The sequence below is a fragment of the Medicago sativa genome, chromosome 8, assembly GCF_051527215.1.
Source record: "Medicago sativa cultivar Bolivia chromosome 8, Bolivia_mono, whole genome shotgun sequence".
Classification (NCBI taxonomy): domain Eukaryota; kingdom Viridiplantae; phylum Streptophyta; class Magnoliopsida; order Fabales; family Fabaceae; genus Medicago; species Medicago sativa.
Genome location: NC_140756.1, coordinates 77,153,815 through 77,175,186, shown reverse-complemented (window position 1 = coordinate 77,175,186; position 21,372 = coordinate 77,153,815). Strand labels below are relative to the sequence as shown.

Here is a 21,372-nt window from a genome sequence, read left to right as displayed (position 1 = left end):
TAATACAAAGTCAAAATATTGAAATTTCCAAAATAAAAACACTTAAAATGTGTTGTCACAAAATTTTATCCTTGAAGGAAAGGTTTCCATCATGAGAATGTTGCCACAAAATTTTATCCTCTTTCCCTGTTAAAGGGATATATATCTTGTCCAGAATTCTCGTAAAGAGGGGTAAAGCTTGGAGATACACCGAGGGATACTCAACTTTGCATTGAGAATGAAAACTCACACTAGATTGTAGAACATGGTGCAGATATTAAGGTATACTAAGGGCATGAATTAGGGGTTCTCTTCGCCACATATAAGACCATAAATTGATGTTGACACCACTAGCAATCTCCCAAGAAACATTGTGCATTACCTTTGAGTACTTTTCCTTTTCTGCTGCTCCAAGTGAATGAAATAACATTTGGAAGGAACATAAAAATTAGCGTTAATTACATTTTTGGTTCCTATAAATATACCAATTTTTTTCGTTTTAGTCTCTCTAAAATTTTCTTCAATTTTTAGTCCTTCAAAGTTTTTCGTCTTCACTTTTGATTACTCCTTTCAAGTAAACTCATATGTAGAATTTATATTTTTGAATAAAATTTTACATAAAAGTTTAAAGAATCTCTCCCCAAAAAAATTAGAATTTTTTCAACAAAACATGAATCAAATATGAATTTATATATTTATATAATTCTTTTAGGGAGAGATTTTTATAATATTCTACATATTTGTAACCAAAAAAAATAATATTCTACACATTCATGCACAATTTCATTAAAAAATACAAAGGTTACATATTAGTTGACTTAAAAATAAGGACAAAAATTGATTTAAATAGAATGAAATAAAATACATGAATGTCATCACATTTGATCAATGTCACTCTTTTTTTTCTTTTTTTTTTTTTTTGATGTAATGCCACTCTACTTATATCTATAGTACCAATTTTTTGACACAATCAATAATAACAATTGAAACATATTCGTAGTGGAAGAGAATGGGAGGTGGGTCCAACAATGACACAATCTCAAAGGGAAATTAGAGAGAAATTTTATGAGAAAAATGAGTAGTATTAATAATATTAATCTAGAGTGGAAGGTCCATATGATCATGAAAAATAGTAATAATTAACCTAATGACTTAAAGTTTGGATGTACCATAGACCAACAACGAAATGGTCCAAAGTAGCATTGTCCCCAAATAAATGTGTGAAACATGAAAGACAAAAACTTAGTGTTTGGCAGGCTACGAGGCATTACCTGTAACTACTTTATACCGGTAACCCAAATAAGGAATAAAATAAAATCTAAGCCAGTTCATTAATTCCACCATTAATAATCATATTTTCTAATGATCGTTTTTCTCTATTGTCTAACTGCAAATAAGAAGAATCTAAAAAGATCATTATGTATGTTATAAAATTAACGAAGAAAACTATTTACCTGAGGGTTGGTATGGTAACCGTCTCTCCCAATCTACCTTTAAGGTGGATCAAACCCAAAAAAATATCATGTTGATGAAACCAAAACGAAGTAACAATCCCTTTATTGAATCCAAATAACCATATCTTAGTTTTCATTTTTCATTTCTCACATAGAAAAAAGAAACACCAATCATTCATTTCCTAATCTGATTTGTTTTGATTAAAAACGTGACGATTAGGGAATTGAAATAGATACATAAGAGATGAAAAATTTCCACATTTTATGTGGAATCATAATATCCTCATTGTTATCATATGTGACATGCTTCGACGGTGAAATACACGAAGCTGGTCTAACATGCGGGTCTTATCAATACCCTCATGATGGTAACAATACTAACAATCACAAGTTGAAGCAAAACTTGATGGTTGTAATGGACGCGGTCTCATTTCAGGTGAAACAACAGGGGTGGGGAGCACAAACATTAGTTGGTAATTGGCATCCAATGTATGCATTAGGCCAATGTCAACGAGATCTTGATCCGACACAATGCAACATTTGTTTCACCCAAGCGAGACAATTGTTATCGAGGTGCATACCAAAGGTTTCAGGTAGAATTTACCTCGACGGTTGTTTTCTTCGTTATGATAACTACACTTTCTTTGATGAAAGTGTGGATTTAACGCGTGATACAAAAATATGTGGGTCCACGGAAAAGGGAGAGACGGTGGACGCGAAACATGTTGAGACGGTGATTTTGAAAGTGACTAAGGGTGCTGGGGAACATAAATTTTCTGTTGATGGGGAAGGTGGTCTGTTTGCAATGGCGCAGTGTTGGGAGACGTTGGATAAATTGAGTTGTCAAAAATGTTTGATAGCAGCGGAGAAAAAAGTGCAGGAATGTGTTCCTAGTAACGAGGGTAGAAGCTTATTTACTGGTTGTTTTTTGAGGTATTCAACAAGGAAATTCTATAACAATGTCTATGTTCAAAATGATACATGGGTTGAAATTCCTCTTCCTCGAGGTAGTATTTATCACTTAAACTCTAAATTAGAAGATTATTATATACACTAATTTATTTTTTATGGATGCTTATTTTTTTTCTTCCAATGTTCTTTGTAGATCAAGGGCATCAAAATTTATGGATAATCATTGTATGTGTAGTATCAGCAATTGTAATCATTTTACTTATCATCCCTAGTGTATGTATGAGCAGGAAGAAAATATCATCACAAGAAAAAAGTACGTAATACTTGATACTTGATCTAATTAATTAACATTCTAATTATAATATGCTAATCTAATTGTCACTGATGATGAATCTTCAGGAAATGACAGTATTGGTGTGTCACCTAATTTTGCGTACGTAGCTGGTTTCAGTTTTAAGTATGATGTGCTTGAGAAAGGCACAAATTATTTTGATCCTGCAAATAAATTAGGCTTGCATGGTGAAGGAGAAGGTTCTGTGTTCAAAGGAACACTCCCCTCAGGAAGAATTGTTGTTGTTAAACGTTTGTTTTTTGATACACGGCAATGGACAGATGTGTTATTCAGGGAGGTCAATTTGATTAATGGGATTCAACATAAGAATGTGGTCAAACTTTTGGGGTGTAGTATTGATGGCCCTGAAAGCTTGTTGGTTTATGAATTTCTTCCTAATAAAAGTCTTGATCAAATCCTTTCCGGTGAGTACTAGCTAGTCCAATTTTCTTATAGACAAATGTTAGTATATACTATAGTAATTGTTTTGTCAGTATTTTCTCTTTTATCAGAGTTTGAACTCGGGTCCTTTAAATCCTTTAATCGATAGTTCAAATTAGTTGAGCTACTCAACCCCCTAACTAGTTAGTCTAGTTTCTCTTTTTTATACATTTAAGTGGTTAATGAATTTCATTGAAGGAGACAAATTGTGCAGAAGAATCCGAGTTTGATTCGTGACTGAAACAATTAATAGTTAAACTTTATGTATCTCTTGATCGAACTTCGTATTACAAGCGCCTCTTAACTTGAACCTTGAGAACCAAAGGGAAAGAACATGTACCAATTGTCTTGCTCTCCCTCTCTCCCCTTTTTCACAAATGAGAAATATGTTTTTTCATGTACAGGTATGGACTCAAAAAATGTTCTGACATGGGAGAAACGGTTTCAAATCATATGTGGGATAGCTGAGGGCTTAGCATATCTTCATGAGGGATCTGGAACAAAAATTATTCACAGAGACATAAAGTCCAGTAACATTCTACTTGACGAGTCTCTAAATCCAAAAATTGTTGATTTTGGTCTTGCTCTTTGTGTTGCTGAAAATAAATCTCATCTCAACAATGGAAATGCACAGTAAGTAGCTTTTTTTGTTCATATCATACATGTAAAGCAAAGCCTCTTCACTACTTTACAATTATTAATAATGATAAAGTTCTAATGAATTTCAAATAAATATATACTAGTAAATGTAAAACATAGTTGGTTTGGTCCCAAACTAAAATAAACTGCATATGACAGGGGATATATAGCTCCAGAGTGTCTCAACAAAGGACAACTTACAGAGAAGGCAGATATATATGCTTTTGGTGTTTTGGTTACTGAAATTGTTTGTGGGAAAAATAACGGTGTTTTCCCACAAGGTTCAAATTTGGTACTCCATAATGTAAGATTTACACTCACTCACACCTTAAATTCTTACTTTGTATTAATTATTGAGCAAAATTTAGGTATAGTTTCTTATGTACTATATTTTAATCACATTTCAACGCATGAGGTTTGTATATGATAATATAAATATACCTATTTTTTATCAGGATACATATAGATCTATTTGAAATTTACTCTACATAATATATTATAATTGGTGAACAATACAAAAAACACTTATAGAATGTTAGAACAACGATCTTAGTTTAAAAGAAATAAGATATGAAAAGCCACAAACAACGAACATACATGATTTAGTCACAAAATTCAGCAAATTGTGTCTGCGCGTTCGACAACATAGTGCTCGAGTGATTTTCCATTAATCAAGTTTAAGGCTGCAAATTACATCCTATATTTAAATATAAGTTTAATTTTCAAGATTACCTCTACCCACTTATCAAGAAAATACGAGTCATACCGACATAGAACATCACCTAAGTTTTGTCCTTAATGAATTTCATTAGTAGCTAATAAAATGTTCTTGTTTGGACCAGGTATGGAAGAATTACAAGGCAAACAATATCACAACATCAATTGATCCTGCTCTTCATGGAAAGTTTGAGATAGAAGAAGCATCAAATGCTCTCCAAGCTGCACTTCTTTGTACACAATCATCTCCTACTCTTAGACCATCCATGACAGAAGTAGTTCAAATGCTAACAAAAAAAGACTACAAAATCCCCACCCCAAAACAACAACCATTCCTCAACAACCATTTGAGGAATATGTCAAATGGTCTTGCAAGTACAAGATCATCTTTCCATAGCACCACTAGTTCCTTACCCTCAGGTGACGATACAACGCTATTAGATCATCCATTTTCTTCTTCTGCTAAGTTCAAAACTTCAGGGAGCCCTGATTCAGATATCCATGCAAACATTGTGTTGCCTCAACCAAAGTAGATGATGAAATTCAAATCTCATGAACCATGATGATCAAAGAGGGGCATATTTTGTTAGTTGAGGACTTAATAGTACATGATGTATCTATTCTTCTCTTACCATATTTAACAAAGTGTTGAAATCCAAAATTGACTTGTTTGAGCAACAATTTGTAAATAGATATAGTTATTGGATATTGATGTAGCTAATTCAATGTTTGAGAGGATAAAGGCCTCCAAAAGACCCCTCAAGAACAAAAAGGCATCGAGTAAAACTTATCTACATTTGACAAGAGGTTATGTATCAAATGTATATGATACTCGCGTGATTTTGTGGGATTCATGTAAATTTTAACCGATTAAAAAGAGTGTGTTGAAAAATACGTGTTAAAATGTGTGATGCTAATATTATTCTTATACACTAACTATTATTGTGTGCTTGACATCGAAAGAGTTAATAGCCGAGTAGTGGTGAGCAGGTATGGAACACGTAAACAACTTAAATGAATAAAACTAAGCCATTAGATTAATTAACATTGATGGTTGTGATTTGGTGTCAACGAATCCGTTGACACCTAGTGTCAACGGATCCTAACTCATATATATGTATATATATATATATATATATATATATATATATATATATATATATATAATTTGCTAATAGGTAACTAAAGATTATTAAATATCCAAATTATGCATATACATACGTGAAACACTCAATTATACCTATCATTTTGAGACGGGGGAGTAGCTATGATTTAGTCTCATTATTAGAAAACAATGCATGACATATCCATTTTTCCTCCATTATTATAGATATAAAATTTTGATATTAATTAAATGAGTCAAAATCTTTTTTATTCACTCCAAAATATTTACATTTTTTAATAATGAATAGAATAAATGGAGAGATAAAAATGGATAGGATCCTAACTCACACCGTTAGTCTTGCCAACAATTTATTGTATTGTATAAATTTTTAAGGAGTATAAATAGCTCTCTTGTAAATCAACAAACGCTTTGTTCAAATTTTTCACATCCTAGGCTTTTGAAGTTGATCCATTTTGATTGCTTTTTTCTTGTGTCTTTGTGCTCTATGTACATGGCTGGTTAATTGGTAAGATACTCTTATATTTTTTTGGCTAAATTGCATTTTTTGTCCCTTAATTATTTAGGTAGTATCGTTTTGGTCCCTTAATTAAAATTCGATTATTTTGATCCTTTCTGTTAGTTTTAATTCAAAAACGTTAGGTTTTCTTCATTTTCTTCTGGAATTTTTATGGGATTCTTGTTGTTGAAGGTTGATGGAGATGATATGAAGATGAAAAAGAGGAGAAGAAGATGAAGAAAACCTAACGTTTTTTAATTAAAAACTAACGGAAAAGACCAAAATATGTAACAGAGAGAAGTTAAGGGACCAAAATAAATCGAATTTTAATTAAAAGACCAAAGCGATACTACCTAAATAGTTAAGGGACCAAAAATTCAATTTAGACTATTTTTTTTAAAGAATTATTCTATTTTCGATTATATTTTCCATCATAAAGCTCTTTCTTCCCCAAACATCCAAGCAAAATCTTTAACGATTTTGTAGTGTTTGTTGATGCGTTTGGTCTTTGTTTTTCTGATCAGCTAATTTGTTTGTTTTTGCCTATACTTCTTTGTACCTTTTCTTATTATTTTATGATTATATTGAAAGTTGTTTTGTTTTTATTTCAAAAAAGGTCTGTAACTTTTTGTACGCATTAGTTTCTTTTTAAGGAACTAGAAGAACAAACAGGCAACGAGCCTTGACAGTGATAGCACAATACTTTTTGCCATAACAAGCAGTGCTTTTAATGCGGTTCAGGCTATGAATTCATTGACAATGAATCAGAATATTTTCATATTTAATGAACACTTCTGTTTTAAAAAGAGATAGAAACATGAATTAGGCTTAAATACTCCACGCAAGTTGGTGTGTTTTTGCTTTTAGTTCATGTATTTTTTTTTCTTTTCGAAACAGCCCTTGTATCTTGTTAATTTTATGGAACTGGCCCCTAACGTCAACTTCCGTTAAAAAAAAGTTGTGCCGACTAACGAAGGCACACATGTCACTTGCTGAGTTGACAAAACATGCTTATATGATATGAGAGATGATAAATGACTAGATTTGAGGGACCAAAACCAACAACGCAAAATTGCATAGGGATGAAATTGAAAAAATGTAAACATCAAAATTTAAAATTTAAAAACTAGACTTTCTTCATCCCTTTATTTTACTTTTTGTTGTCTATTGTTTTATAACCAACAAAAACAATTTTTTAAGTTTATTGAATATCTAATGTATCTAATCTATATACAAGTTAAATACATTAGTTATTCAACGAATCTAATAAGTTATTTGCTTATATGATAAGAATGATTATAACGAGAAACTCTTATATAGACACAACCACAAATTATAAATATTTAGACACACTCACATTAAATGTAAAAATTAAAAGAGAATAAAATTAAATGATGTTAATTGATGTGATCTAATTATTTTTGCTACATTTTTTTTCATTTGATGGAAATGTGCCTAAATATCTATCATTTCTGATTCGGACTTTCTCTATTCTTTAATGGTGAGATAAAGTAATGATTAATTAAGGAGAGTATAAATAAAATTCACATAAATATTGTGCACCACAAACCGAGGCTAGTTGTTATAACTTGTTAGTTAAGGACCGTACTGTGAGAAAGCAAGCACAGTGAGTGAGAGGACGAGTTGAAACTTGAGTCAAAACCGTTTCAACCTTGCTTGCCACCTTCACTCTCAACTCGGTGCGTCTTCTCCGTCTACTCAATCTCTTCTTCTTCCTCTTCTACACTACACCATTTAGGTTCGCCACAAAATCGTTTCGTTATTTCTCTCTGCAATGTCAATGCATTTAACTAAAATTTTCCGCATGCAACTTCACTGTAGACTTTGATTTTTGTTTCAAACGCGCTTTGCATTTTCAGTTGTAAAGGTTTTGTGGATTTTCATCTCATATATGTTTCATTCAGTTGTTCATGTTAGCATATGTTTGGTTATCCGGTGAGAGAAAAATTAATTTTGATTATGTATAATTGATTCCGGCTAAAAGCTAGTAGAAAAGTAAAGTATCTATCATTAACAATAATCTGTGTGTAAAAATCAATTTTAGCTACAATTTTTAGCTTCAGCTAAAATCTACTTTAAATCAAATATGTCAAAATCAATTCTATGATTTCTTCGGAATCAATTTTCAGTTTTGTCTCTTCCAAAAGTATAACCAAACATACACTTTTAGATTTTTACTTTTCCCTTTGCTTTACATGTTCTCGACATCGTTTTCCTTTGCGTTTCTTTCTAGGTTGATATTCACTTTGAAATTTTCGAGAAATTTTTTATTTTATTAATTTATCGGTGTTTTGAAGTTCATGAATTTTTTTTTTTTTTGATTGATATCAAACAAAACCTACAACTATTTTGGAGGGGAAGGAATGCGATTTTGTTGAAAAATGCTATTTTCCAAAGGAGTTGAAAATTGCTTTAATATTCGTAGTTTGAATTAAATGATACTAACTTTTTTTTTTTGGGGAAAAATTAAATGTAGTAACTAGTTGCTGAGAGTTTTTAAGTCATTTTGAATGTTTTCATTTTTTTTGCTAACTATTGTTTAAATTTGAGATAATGTTACTTATGCTAAAATTAATGGTATATTTGAATTTTATGTAACTCGCTCTCTATTTATACTATAGAGCTAAAAAATTAAAGATTCATGATTTTCCTCTACACAATATTTTATGTTTTGATCTCTCTACTCTTATATCAATAAAAAAATGCTTTGGTGATACATAACAAACTGAAACAGGTATAGATATGGAAGCTATAGAAATTGTGCATTTATCTAGTGACGATGAAGGGGAGGATGACATTGAAGCTGTTTGTAGTGCAAACCAAATTGAGACTAAAAAACGCCTACTAACCAAGCATAAAAGTCATTCTTCAAGTCAAATTTCGGAAGAAAATATAGTTTCCAGTGGTCTTAGTTCTTGTCGCAGTGTTACATGTGCATCGGAGTTAGGATTTTTGTCGGTGGATGACATTAGCCTTTCCAGTCCACAACCAATTTCTGCAGCACCGCTTTGTAGAAAGTTTTGGAAAGCAGGAAACTATGATAACAGACTTGGTTCAAAAGTCAGCTCACAATGTAATCCAATATTAAGTTTCTCAAATTAATATATTTAACTACTACTATGTTCCATGGTTGTGATGTAACCTTGCCAATGTTCTTTTAATCTAGGTTATATTCATAGACTGTTGATTACTTACAATTCTTTTCCATTTTATTGTCATAGGGATTAATATATTTTTTAGATGTCACATGATATGTGTTAAGCTTGTGGCTTGTAGCTTGTAGTTCAAATGGTGTTTGACTTTCTGACTTGATAATGCATATTTATTTTTAAAATGAACTGCAGATGCAAAAAACTATCTTCATGTCCATCCCTTGTTCCTTCACTCGAACGCAACTTCACATAAGTGGGTATTTGGTGGTATGTCTAAAGGCCTTTTTAAACTTATCCTGCCTGCTGATTCTTTTATATGCTTTACCTTTGTGATTCTCATCATGAGTTAGTATTTACCTCCATTTTTGTGTTTGCAGCCATAGCCGAACTTCTTGATAATGCAGTTGATGAGGTGATTTTTCACATGTTGAACTATGAAAGCAAAAGTTTTGAAGTATATAAACTATGCTATCTGTTGATTTGTGTTATCTCCCTAGCCTATTTCTTTTTTGTTTTTGTCTTATTGCCATTTCCTTTTACATAGATTGAATTAAAATATATGAACTACAAAAAACTGGAAGAATCTGACTTTTAAGGAAGGGGATTGGATTTAAGCAGGCACCACAAAGAGCAATTTATCTTTTATAGAAATAAATGATCCATTTTGAAGTAGACTTTGATGTCACGTTCATCTTATTCAAATATGTTGGAAATTCTGCCTTCATTGTGGTCTGCCCCCTAGCTGCCTAATTGCGCCATTTGGGTTGCCTTCATCGCAGGCTCTAACACCTTTATCGTGTTGGATGTAAAAGGGGTGGATTTAGTCCCGACATTGCTTAGAGATATGGCCTATGTAGTCCTTATAAAGCTTGGGCTGCCCTCACCTTACAAGCCAGTTTTGTAATGATGATTTAAGCCCAATATAAAATCTAAGAAAATATTTTCTTCTTTAATCGTTATTGCATGTGTTGATGTTAAATCTTAATGTTTATCACCTTCATTGCTGTGTGCTTTTGCCATTCCTTAACTGTCATTTAATATTTTGCATTTCATTTTCTTAATTTGGGATTTCATTGTTGACTTTTGTTCATAAGGTAGATCCATAATGGGGCTACTTTTGTTAAGGTCGATAAGATTGTAAATCCGAAGGATGGAAGTCCAGCATTGTTGATTCAAGGTATATTGCTTATGCTACTTATTCATTATAAAAGTTCATTGGTTATTACTTATTAGATACATACTGCTTTCTAAGTTCTTACTTCTAAATAAGTACATACATATATTTTAGCTGTTTTGATTTTGTGCTGACACTGTCAACCAGATGATGGTAGTGGAATGGGTCCAGAAGCAATGCAACGCTGCATGAGTTTTGGATTTTCGGATAAGATCTCAGAATTTGCAATTGGACAGTGTATGGACTATGGCATTCCTTATTCTAAGTATTTGGTATTTTCTTTTATATTTATTTTTCAATCTGGTCTTGCAGATGGAAACGGTTTTAAGACTGGTAGTATGAGATTGGGTGCAGATGCAATTGTCTTCAGCTGCCACGTGAATGATATGTAAGGGCTTGAAAACAGAATTCGCATGACTTTATGTTATATTTTGTTTATGAATTATGTTTCCAACTATGTTGACATAATGTGGCTACCTTAATTTGTATATCGATACAGAAGTTTAGCCTGAAACAACCGTAAATGACTACTCTTGAGTCTCAGAGTGTATTTCGTTACAATTTTAAAAACACAAAGTTGTTTGCAACACCGAAAATAGGTAATGATTCATTAGAATGAATTAGGGTTCATCATAATGAATCAAGATTCATTAAAGTGGGTCATGATTTAAGATGAGATTCATGTTCAAAATAGACACAAACTAGAGATTCGTATTATTGGAGTTCATTTTTGTAACGTATCGAGAGACAACTCACATGTATTGTAAGATATTGATGACCACGGCTGCTACCATAACCTAGCATCCACCGTGTCTACTCATGCACTGCCCTGACACCCTTCACTGGTGTGGCACCATCACATAAGACCTTTACAGTTGCCACCTAAGTATCGGTCACCACTGTGTCTTCCCCCATCACCCTTCACTCTAACAACTTATCTGTTCTCAAATTAATATTACTAAATGGATTTTTTTTTTAAATATATTTTCAATATTATTTTTTAGAATAGTTTTCCAAAAAAAAGAAATCAAGCGCACAATCAAACAAACATATTTTTCTTCTTGGAGACATCATGATCTACTATTACAAATTTGATATTTCTGTCTCTAAGAGCCAGTCTAAAAATCATTCCATTGTGGTTAACATTACAAGTTTACAACCTAGTTGGTTATTTCAGTCACTATCTTTCTATTGTTATCTTCACCTACTCACATGAAGGAACGGATGGGAAGGTTCAACAATATGTAAACTAAGGCCAAAAAAGACAATTTGCTATATTTTCTCTTTCTTGTCCCCAAGTTGCCTTTTTCTTAAAAAAACCCTGTTTGTCTGTGTTGATCAGGGTATGTACTAAAAGCATTGGACTTCTGTCTTATACATTATCGATGCGAGCTCAACTTGACAGAATTGTAGTTCCCATGGTGAGTAATATTTCTCATTTTTATACTTCCAGTTTTTTCTTTGCTATGCTGATTTTATTGCCAAAAAAGTTACATGACAACTATATATTGATAATAATTTGACAAGTGTACAAATTCGTACCTAGTAATAGTGATTAGAAAGATCGTCTCCACATGGATTGTGTTTAAATATAATGCGCAACAAAGTTAATTTTACTTAGGCGAAAAGTAAACAGCTGAAATAATTTTAGTAACCAAAAGTAAATTGCAAAACATTTTTTTTTGGAAACTCGGTATCTGGCCGAAGAACCGGTGAAACGTTGAATTAACTAACGATTATAACAAGCAACTAGGATTTAATTTGAATCCCCTCCACCTCACTATCATGCTCTAAAATTCTCTATCAATACAATTAAGTTTGCTTAACTTAAAATCGTTAGTTAATTCACGAGAATTCAATCACACGATAGTTTCAAGGATGTTCATCTAATCCTAGACTGAGAAACTAAGCTACTCATGTTCATGGAAATAAGCATGAAAAAGATGCCATTAGTATTCACATGTAGGAATCCATTGAATCTTCATTTTCTTTTCTCCAAGGATGAATCTTTAACTTCTGGTGCCTCCACTATGCTCTAGCCGTTCTCCTCAAGTTTCAAAATCCAAGAATAATAGGGTTTTTCTTGTAAATCACTTAATTAGGATTGCAGGAAACACGCCATCACCCGACGAGCCGATCATGTCGTCAAGCAACACTAAAACGCATAATCACAAAAAATCTTCTCCTGGCAAGCTGGTCTTGTCGCCTGACGAGGCAAAACAAAAACTCTATAGGACAAAGCTAGGCTATTTTGCCAGGGGCCTGTCCCTTCACCAGCTGCAGAGTACTTGTTAGTTAGATGATAAAACATTACGGTGGACATCACCAAGTCTTATTCCTAGATTTTTTTTTTTTTTATGATATTATTCCCAATATTTTTCTTGTTATGTCATCCATCCAGGGCTGGTCATAAGATTTTGAATGCTTTGGGCAAATTGAGAAATTAGCTCCCTTACAATGACAACTTTTTTTTTCCCCTTTTATTTTTGTTGCAAAGTCATAATATTTTCATAATCAAGGTTCTAAATAAAAAATATAAGTTTTTGATAACAATTAAGTATGACTATTTATTTGTAGTCCCCGTGAGCTTAGCTCAGTTGATAAGGACAATGCATAATATATGCAAGGTGTGGGGTTCGAACGCCGGACACCACCAAAAAAATTTATTTGTTAAAAAAAGCATGACTATTTAATTCATCTTGTAACATACTCAGTAATAGTCAGTATTAGGTTGTAAATTAAAATAGGTAATATTATTCTATAGTGTTTGTATTAATTTGGTAAATAATTAAATATCTTTGTAGAGTTGAATATCATAAAGTTTAATTTTGATTGAGCAGTTAAGACATCTATAATGCTGGACTAATTTAGACAATTTTCAAGATATTCTCACCATAAAGCTTTTATTACAGAATGATGATCTAAGACTTCCAATTCTAAACAAAAATACAAAATATTTTCACATGTTCTATATTACTTAATGCTTATGTTAAGTGAGTCAATTGTTTGATCTATAATACATGAAAACAATTAACCATAAAAGGTTATTTACGATAATAAAGTTTAATTACGTGCATTGAGAGAAATTTTAACCATAGAATTTTTAGTAAAAAAAATTAGATAAATTCTCTCAAGTTCATTGGTGTGTTCCATGCCATGAAAAGTTTCAAATACTAACAAGCGTGAGAGACTCTAATGTTCCACCTTATTTTTCAATTAACTGGATTGCAATCTCTTTTTTTTTTCAGTTTTAATTTTAATATTTATAATACTACAATGCAAAAACTTTGTTGGTGCCCCTAAAAAGTTAGGGCCCATCCCGCCCGTGCTTAGGGTCACCACTGCATCCATCATTATGTTGTTAAACATTGCTTGTATTCTCATTATGATGATAACCTTTTATACAATGAAGGTTCTACTCTAGTATTTCGTATTTCCAATTGATACAATGATGTTGATTTCAGGTAAATTACAAGTGTACTACATCAACCGGATACCTGGAAAAACTAAATCACCAGGAACATTTTAAGTCTAATATGTCCTTGTTGCTGGACTGGTCTCCATTTTTATCAGAAGCAGAAATTGTGAAACAAGTCAGTTTCAGAATTTTTTCCATAATCCATTTTAATTATAGATCGTTCTTCCAAAACATATTGAATGATTTATACTTTTGAGTTTTCAGCTTCGTTGTTCCAGATACCATAATTTTTGCGTATGTCTTGAGCTTATAAGCTACTTTGAATGTTTGCCATTTTTTCTTTGACTTTTCTTTTTCATTATCCTAGTAATATATTCTTTAATTTTTTTTTCCTTTCAATTTCATTATCCTATTCCATAACCTATTTGTTAGGCTTCTTTGAGGGTTGGAACTTCGGACTGCAAATTATAATTGTAGAATGCCAATCCCTAAATATATGCCCCTTTTGAAGTTGTGTTGTGTCCCTTTTTATAAACTTTTTTCTGAATTACCAGATGCATTAATTATGATATTTACAAAAATACCCCTATTCAGACAATCATTAATTAAGTAGAAAAATAAGTCCCAAAATTTTTAGGCCAATTTTGGAAATTCAATAGACCTTTTTTGTCAGATTTAAAAATGAATAAGTAGATTTAATTACCTTAATACCCGATTTTTTTTTTTAATTCTTACGAATTGGTGAAAGGGGGCTTATATTGGGACATGTATAATACTGTGTTATACATATGTAGTACTTACATGGTTGTCTATTTTTTGCTTGAGATAGTAGTTCTGGTCAGATTATAGAGTAGAAAGCCAGGGTTCCTTTTATAGGGGATAATTATTTGCTTTACATTGGTGACTTGCGGAGGTGTTTAGTGAATCGACTTACTGGATTTTTGGGGTGTTGCTCTTTCTATTGCTAATTTCAGGTAGACTAGATAGATCTTCTGCAATGTTATCTGCTTTAATAGGGCATTAAGAGTAGTGATTTTGATTTACAGATTTGGAAGTTACTGAATGTGGGTAAAGGCAGAACATGGTTGCATTGCAAATACTAGAATCTGGTTTCAGGGTTCTGTTGGGTTTTGTGTTGTGAAATTAGGATTTTGGGATTTGTGGGTTTTGGGAAGGAAGAACTAAGTTTGGCTTTTGATGAGGAGTGACGCCTTACTAAGAAATCTGATCTGGGAATTTGATAAAATCAAAGGAAATACGGTTGCACCTATTGGTTGAATTTGATGCATTTATGCATCACATAACCAAGTTAGAGATTTTTGCTTCTAAAATCCTTGTTAACTAATTAGTGTACCATATCAAATTGTTTTATAATGTTTGTTGCCATCTCAACCCAAAGATTATGATTGATTCTCTTTTAATATTCTTCTCTCTTTGGCAGTTTGATGACATTGAAAATCATCATGGTACTAAAATTATTATCTTCAATTTATGGTTCAATGATGATGAGAATTTGGAACTTGACTTTGATACCGATCCTCAGGTTATATTTTGTGTTATTGTATTTTACTGATTTTGGCTTGCCATCTGTTATAAAATTCATCATTATATCGGTAACTTCTGATAATTTGGATGCAGGATATCCTTATTGCTGGAGATGTCAAGAAGATTGATACGATTCCAGCCAGGAAGAGAGTAAATGAGCAACATCTTGCTAACAGACTTCATTACTCTTTACGTGTATGCTTGCTTTAGAAAACTATCCAAAAATTCTGCATGAAAGTTTGAATTTTCTAAAACTAATAACATTCCCATGTTCAATAGGATTACTTGTCCATATTGTACTTGTGGGACCGGGTGCCAAACAGTTTTAGAATTATATTGCGAGGGCAAGTTGTGAAGTTTCGTAACATAGCAGATGATCTTACGGATCATGCCTTTGTCAAGTATAGACCACACAATGGTGGTTTAGAAGAGGTTCTTATCTAACTATTGATTTTGTTTTCTATATTTACTGTGAAAAATCATCTTGGTTATGTTATAGATATGAAGTCATTTATGAGCCTATACCTGGCAGGCTAACGGTTTAAGCTTTTAAAAGAGTTGGTTTTTGACAGGCTACATAGGCTTTGTCATGACTAATTATCTTAAAAGTTTAAGACGATAGGTGTAAGTGCATGAATGGTTTCATTTCTAATCACACATGCCCTCTCATGCAAGAGCCTTTTGGAAAAGTGTGGAGAATGCACCGTTCCATTTTATCTTATACTGGAATTTTAATTTTTATCTAGAATAATTGGGGCAGCAAGGATTGAACCACAGGGTCACATGAGTTGTTTTATGTTTAAATGCAAGTTTGATTCAATGTTGATATTGGGAGTTAGTGTTTCAAATATTTAGGACTAAGTATTTGAACCAAGGAATAAGTGCTTGCTATAATTTGATTTGGTCTTTTCATTATGGGCTAACTGTGCAGGCAATATTTGTGACAATTGGATTTCTTAAGGAAGCTCCTGAAGTCGACATCCACGGCTTCAATGTATATCACAAAAATCGGCTGATACTGGTAAATTGTTGAGAATAATATGCCTAAGTATCTTTAGAAGATTTTTAATTAAAATAAGATATTTCTTTTTAAAATATTTTTAGACTTTGTTAAAATTTGTTCCTTATTTTAAAGATATCTTAATTAATATATGTTTGGTTTTTAATTATAATTTAGCTTTAAATATAGAGCGATGAATAAAGCTTTAAATATATCTCAATTTCTACAAAGAAAAAAAATCATAATTGTCGCTCAATAGAGACCACAACATGAAATCGTTGCTTAAATAGATGATAACTAGTTGAGTAGTATTGGTCAAAAAAAAAAGTAGTTGAGTAGTAGTGGAAGATCAAGGAAAAAACCTCAAGTGAAACCATTGAAAATGACCTTGATCTAATTCCAGAATTTTAGTTTTTGATAGAATACTAAGGCGTTGTTTGATCCATATAGTTGATCTAACCTAGTGGGACAAGATTAGTGGTGTTTGTTGTTTAAGGGTCGAAAATAGGGCTGGAAATGAGTCAAACTTAGTTAAGCTCGGCTTGACTCGATAAAAATTAGACCGGCTCGAAACTCGACTCTAGTTCGTCACAAACTTCCTTCTCGACTCGAACTCGGCTCGATTGAAGCTCACGGACAACTCGGTTCGCCTTGATAGGTTCAACTCGATAGCTCAAATCAAATGAACCAATAGAAAAAAGAAAAAAAAAACTATTGTAGTAATAGCTTCAAAACCTCTTATAATTGGTTTAAAAATCACATAAATGGGTAATAGATGCAGCAACACTGTAGTTACAGCATACAAAAATCGATTCCCATTGTGCATATTCGCATGCTTCACTTTACTGTTTTATAGATGGTTTCACTCCTTATTGTATACTAATCTTTTGATGTGGGACTTATTTTTCCTGTTCGTTTGCATGCATGTATGTTGAATGCCATTAATATTTTCAATGTGGGACTACTCTTTTTTTTTTTAGAGGAATGTGGGACTACTCTTGTCTCTTATCCCATCCTAATGTTACATACACAATAATATTTGTTGTATCTTTTTATTCTGGTAAAGGTTTTGCTTATTTGTTAATTGTAATAATCAGCATAATTGATTTAGAAGTGGTAAAAAAAATTTCAAATTATACTCCTTTTTTTGTGAGTTTGAAATTTTATTATGGTGATTTGATATACTTTTAGTTGTATCGAGCCGACTCATGAACCAAATGAGTCGAACTATACGGAGCTCAAGTTCAACTCATTTATTTAACGATCTTAATTTTTTACTCAAGTTCAACTCATTTGGTTCACGAACCGAGTTCAACGAATTAATTATCGAATCGAGTCTCGAACTATTCTTGAGTTGGTTCGGTTCATTGCCAGCCCTGACTCAAAGAGAAATGGTTGGATGAGATACCTTCCATAAATAAAGGATCCAAAGAAGAGAGAAGGTAACCCTAAGTCAAGGGAGACTGCTGTATAAACTATGTGTTAAGAGTTCCAAGGAAAAAAATGGCCATGAGGACAAATTTATTTCAAAATAGATTAAAGAATAAGCATGTCACTATAAAAACGTGTTTTGGTCAGTAGAAAGACACCATAGAACAGGGTACAAAGTACATTCTAATGAAACCAATATGCTTGCTCTTAGGCTGAAAACTAATCCAAAGAAGTTTGTTACTCCATATTTTTTGGGTTCATATTTTATCGACAAGGAAAATATAAACTGAGTTAGGAAAGCATATATTATAACTATGCCTATAAAGAATAAGGGATGAGGAAGGGGATGGTTCATTCTCCATCTCCTGTGGAAATTGGCAACATTTTATTAAAATGGAAATTACTTGTTTGTTAAATTGCATTTATTGCCACATCAGACCTGCAAATAACATTTCAAAACATTTTAATATACTTATTCTCTTTCAATGGAGCATAATTGTTATGTTTTGTTTTTGCAGCCATTTTGGCCGGTTGTGAGCTTTAAAGGCAAAAGGGGGAGAGGAATCGTTGGTAAGAATGAACTGCAAATTACCTGATGATATTTAGTTCTATTTGACATCTAAATCTTATTATAAATGTATTTGACTTCAAGAAGATGGTAACTCTTGTGCAGGCGTGTTGCAAGCAGATAATGTTCAGCCAACTCATAATAAGCAAGATTTTGAGAGAACTTCCCTGTTTCAAAAGCTTGAACTGCGCTTGAAGGATATGACATGGGAATACTGGTATAGTGTTTATGCTAGTGTTCATGGATTGCAAAAATATCTACTCTTGCTTATCCCCCCACTCTCTCCATTTGATGATTTTGAAAGCACTGTTTTCTGACAGAGTCCATTGATGAAATTTTGCAGGGATCGTTATTGTCATAAACTTGGGTATCAGAAAAGGAAGTGTAGAAATCCTGTTGGCCTACTTAATCCATCGATGAAGAAAACACTTGTTACAGAAAAACCCATTGCACTGGATAACTGTTCTGCGCCTGTACCAATATCTAACGCACAAGATGGATCTGAACAAAGTAATTTGCGTGAGAAACTAATTATATTTACCGGTAGCTAAATTAATCATATCCAACTAAAGGTTTCTCATTGTGGTTCAGCATCTCTTACGAAGAGGAAGACACGTGGAATTACAGATCATCATGAGATGAAAAGGCAAGCAGTGGAAAAGAATATACAGGTGTTTAACTGTTTATTAGTTTTTCTGCATGTAATTTTTGTGATCCTTGTTATTCCTTCTGCATTAATCCACACTTGAGATGTCCAAACCCGAGTGTGAGTGGATATGTTGAATCGAGACTCTTGAGAGTCCCACTTTAGCATGTTGAAACTGAACATAGTTTGTTTCTCTTCATGCAGACTATCTTTAGGCATAATGTCTTTCAAATTATTCTCATTTATACAACTCAAAAAACAATAATTGTTTTAATAATGTATATTTTCATTATTAACTGATTCTTTGATATCTATTTGCTTATCCAATTTTTCTTGAATTGCATGTTACTGTCATGACTCAGCAAAGAGAAAACTATTAGTAATTTTTTTATTGCTTGAAGTAGTATTCTAGAGTAACTACTAATTTAAAAATTCTGTTCATATGCTTGATTCCCTGGCCTTCGTACTCTGTCAATGTAAATCATTGAAAAATATTTTACTGCCAACTTCATCCTTGCTTTTTTCGTAGACTACCGTATCTCCTGCAGACCAGATGGTAGACCAAGAAATTGTGACCTTGCTAGAATTCAACAAGCAACTCAATGCCGAGTGAGTAAATTTATATTTATAATTACATGGTCACTGCATTGATACTTAATTCCATGGAATGCTGTTATACAACTGCTTGAGTTGGTTTCAGTCATATATCTTATTTATCCTCTCTTTTTCTTTGAAACAGCTGTTTTGCATTTGAGAAGGTGGAGGAGGAACTTAACCTTAAGGTAATTGTTATACAGAAAAATAATGGTTATTTTATTACCTTGTATAGTCCAATTGCTTAGATTAGTAGATTGCAGCAACACTTTTTCCAATATTGGGGAACTGATAAGTAACACAAAGATTGCTTCTCCAACCTAAGTTTGAAAGCAATGGAAAGGGTGCTGCCAATTTCTCTGACATGCGTTTGGGGCCAACATAAGGATGCTGGGATGTTGCCATTATAAAACTCCCTCTTCATTTTCCTACCTTTTTTTAAAGAAAAAGCTTAGAAAGGCTAACATAAGGATGTTTCTAAATTCGGAATCTCGAGGAAGTTGTTTTACACCATCTTGTCATGTAAGAGACAAAAGGGAGATACACAAGGCCCACATTGTTGTGTACTGCACACCATGTTTATTGTGTTTATCTTTCTCCACATGATCCTGATATATGAAAAGTCACATGACTCATGAGTGGATCGACATCTGGTTTAAATTTGTATCCTCATAGGTAGATGCATTTGTTGGAATCGGTTGAATATTTAGATCCTCTGAAAGTGTGCATAGAATGAAAATATACCGTTTGGAGGTTTGACTAATTAAAGATATGATTGTGCAGGTGACCCAGCTTAGGAGTAGACTCGAAGAAGCAAAGCTTGAGTATAATAGACTTTTGGACGAAGCAATAGACTTAAAATGTCTGGACTGAACTATATGCCAACAGCATGATTTCAAACTAAAGAATAAAAGCCAGACTGCATGAGCTACAGCTTAATCGCGTCCAGTCCTTGCTCCCTTAAAGGTTTCTGGGTATTTTGTAAGTACATGGAAGTCAACTAAGGCCTGCCTTTTTTGTATGTGTATAAAATAGTACTCTGGATACACACTAACTGAGCAATTAAAGCATAGTATTATGTCGTTATGGTTTCATTTTCTGACTTTTTTCCATTTGCTCGAAATTGTAAATGTTGAAAAATTAGCCTAAACTGGTATAAAATATTATCAAAACAATATGCTTGAGCTTTCCATCTGGTTCTTCCAAGAAAAAGAAAGGGATTCCTAATATACCTTTGCATGTCTTTGAGAAATTTTATACTTTATATGGTATATTATGAAAAATGGTAGGTTATTGAAACGCCACAATTCTTATTTGATGACAATAAGGGATAAATCGAATTCTTTTACTATTTTTAGTCTCGTAAATATGACATTGTTTCAGACACTGAAAACATGACCCTCAACAAAATATGGATTGACACGTTTTGGGTTGCTTTATGTTTCTAAAATTTGGTTGGATACAGTTTCATAAAATTTAGATGACCGACTCAAAACAAACTAATCCAACTATTTTATGATTGATTTGGATCAGGTTATTATTAGGTAGGGTACTTAAAAAGGCAGAATTCGTAATAATAAATAAGTAGAAACATAAAATAAATTTGAAGAAAAGGCGCATTTTAGAGAGAGAAAAAAATTAAGCAAGAGGTCTAAGGTTAAATTCCTAATGCAAGAGGTCTAAGGTTAAATTCCTAATTCTAGTGAAAAGAGCAAACTCTGTTGAAAA

At 32.6% G+C, this 21,372-nt stretch overlaps 2 protein-coding genes across 8 annotated transcripts; both read left to right on the top strand.

Annotated features, from left to right (window-relative positions):
- Positions 1 to 882: 882 nt before the first annotated feature.
- On the top strand, positions 883 to 5,245 carry LOC146901722 (cysteine-rich receptor-like protein kinase 1). The gene is made up of 6 exons (XM_085732225.1): positions 883 to 2,440; positions 2,539 to 2,658; positions 2,745 to 3,101; positions 3,522 to 3,750; positions 3,916 to 4,060; positions 4,599 to 5,245. The coding sequence occupies exons 1-6, from the start codon at positions 1,678 to 1,680 to the stop codon at positions 5,004 to 5,006; spliced, it is 2,022 nt and encodes a 673-aa protein (XP_085588351.1). The 5' UTR covers positions 883 to 1,677; the 3' UTR covers positions 5,007 to 5,245.
- Positions 5,246 to 7,676: 2,431 nt separating this feature from the next.
- LOC146901721 (protein MICRORCHIDIA 6-like) lies at positions 7,677 to 20,834 on the top strand. 7 transcript variants are annotated; one of them, XM_085732220.1, is made up of 20 exons: positions 7,677 to 7,795; positions 8,851 to 9,189; positions 9,461 to 9,535; positions 9,646 to 9,680; positions 10,367 to 10,445; positions 10,590 to 10,679; positions 10,755 to 10,830; positions 11,785 to 11,863; positions 13,907 to 14,035; positions 15,302 to 15,403; positions 15,499 to 15,600; positions 15,685 to 15,837; positions 16,337 to 16,426; positions 18,355 to 18,406; positions 18,510 to 18,621; positions 18,748 to 18,914; positions 18,996 to 19,075; positions 19,580 to 19,659; positions 19,790 to 19,832; positions 20,428 to 20,834. In XM_085732220.1, the coding sequence occupies exons 2-20, from the start codon at positions 8,859 to 8,861 to the stop codon at positions 20,515 to 20,517; spliced, it is 1,965 nt and encodes a 654-aa protein (XP_085588346.1). In that variant the 5' UTR covers positions 7,677 to 7,795; positions 8,851 to 8,858; the 3' UTR covers positions 20,518 to 20,834. The 7 variants fall into 7 exon arrangements, with proteins under 7 accessions (XP_085588346.1, XP_085588344.1, XP_085588347.1 ...); XM_085732218.1 differs by having other exon boundaries at positions 18,492 to 18,621; XM_085732221.1 differs by having other exon boundaries at positions 7,677 to 7,854.
- The last annotated feature ends 538 nt before the right edge of the window (positions 20,835 to 21,372 follow it).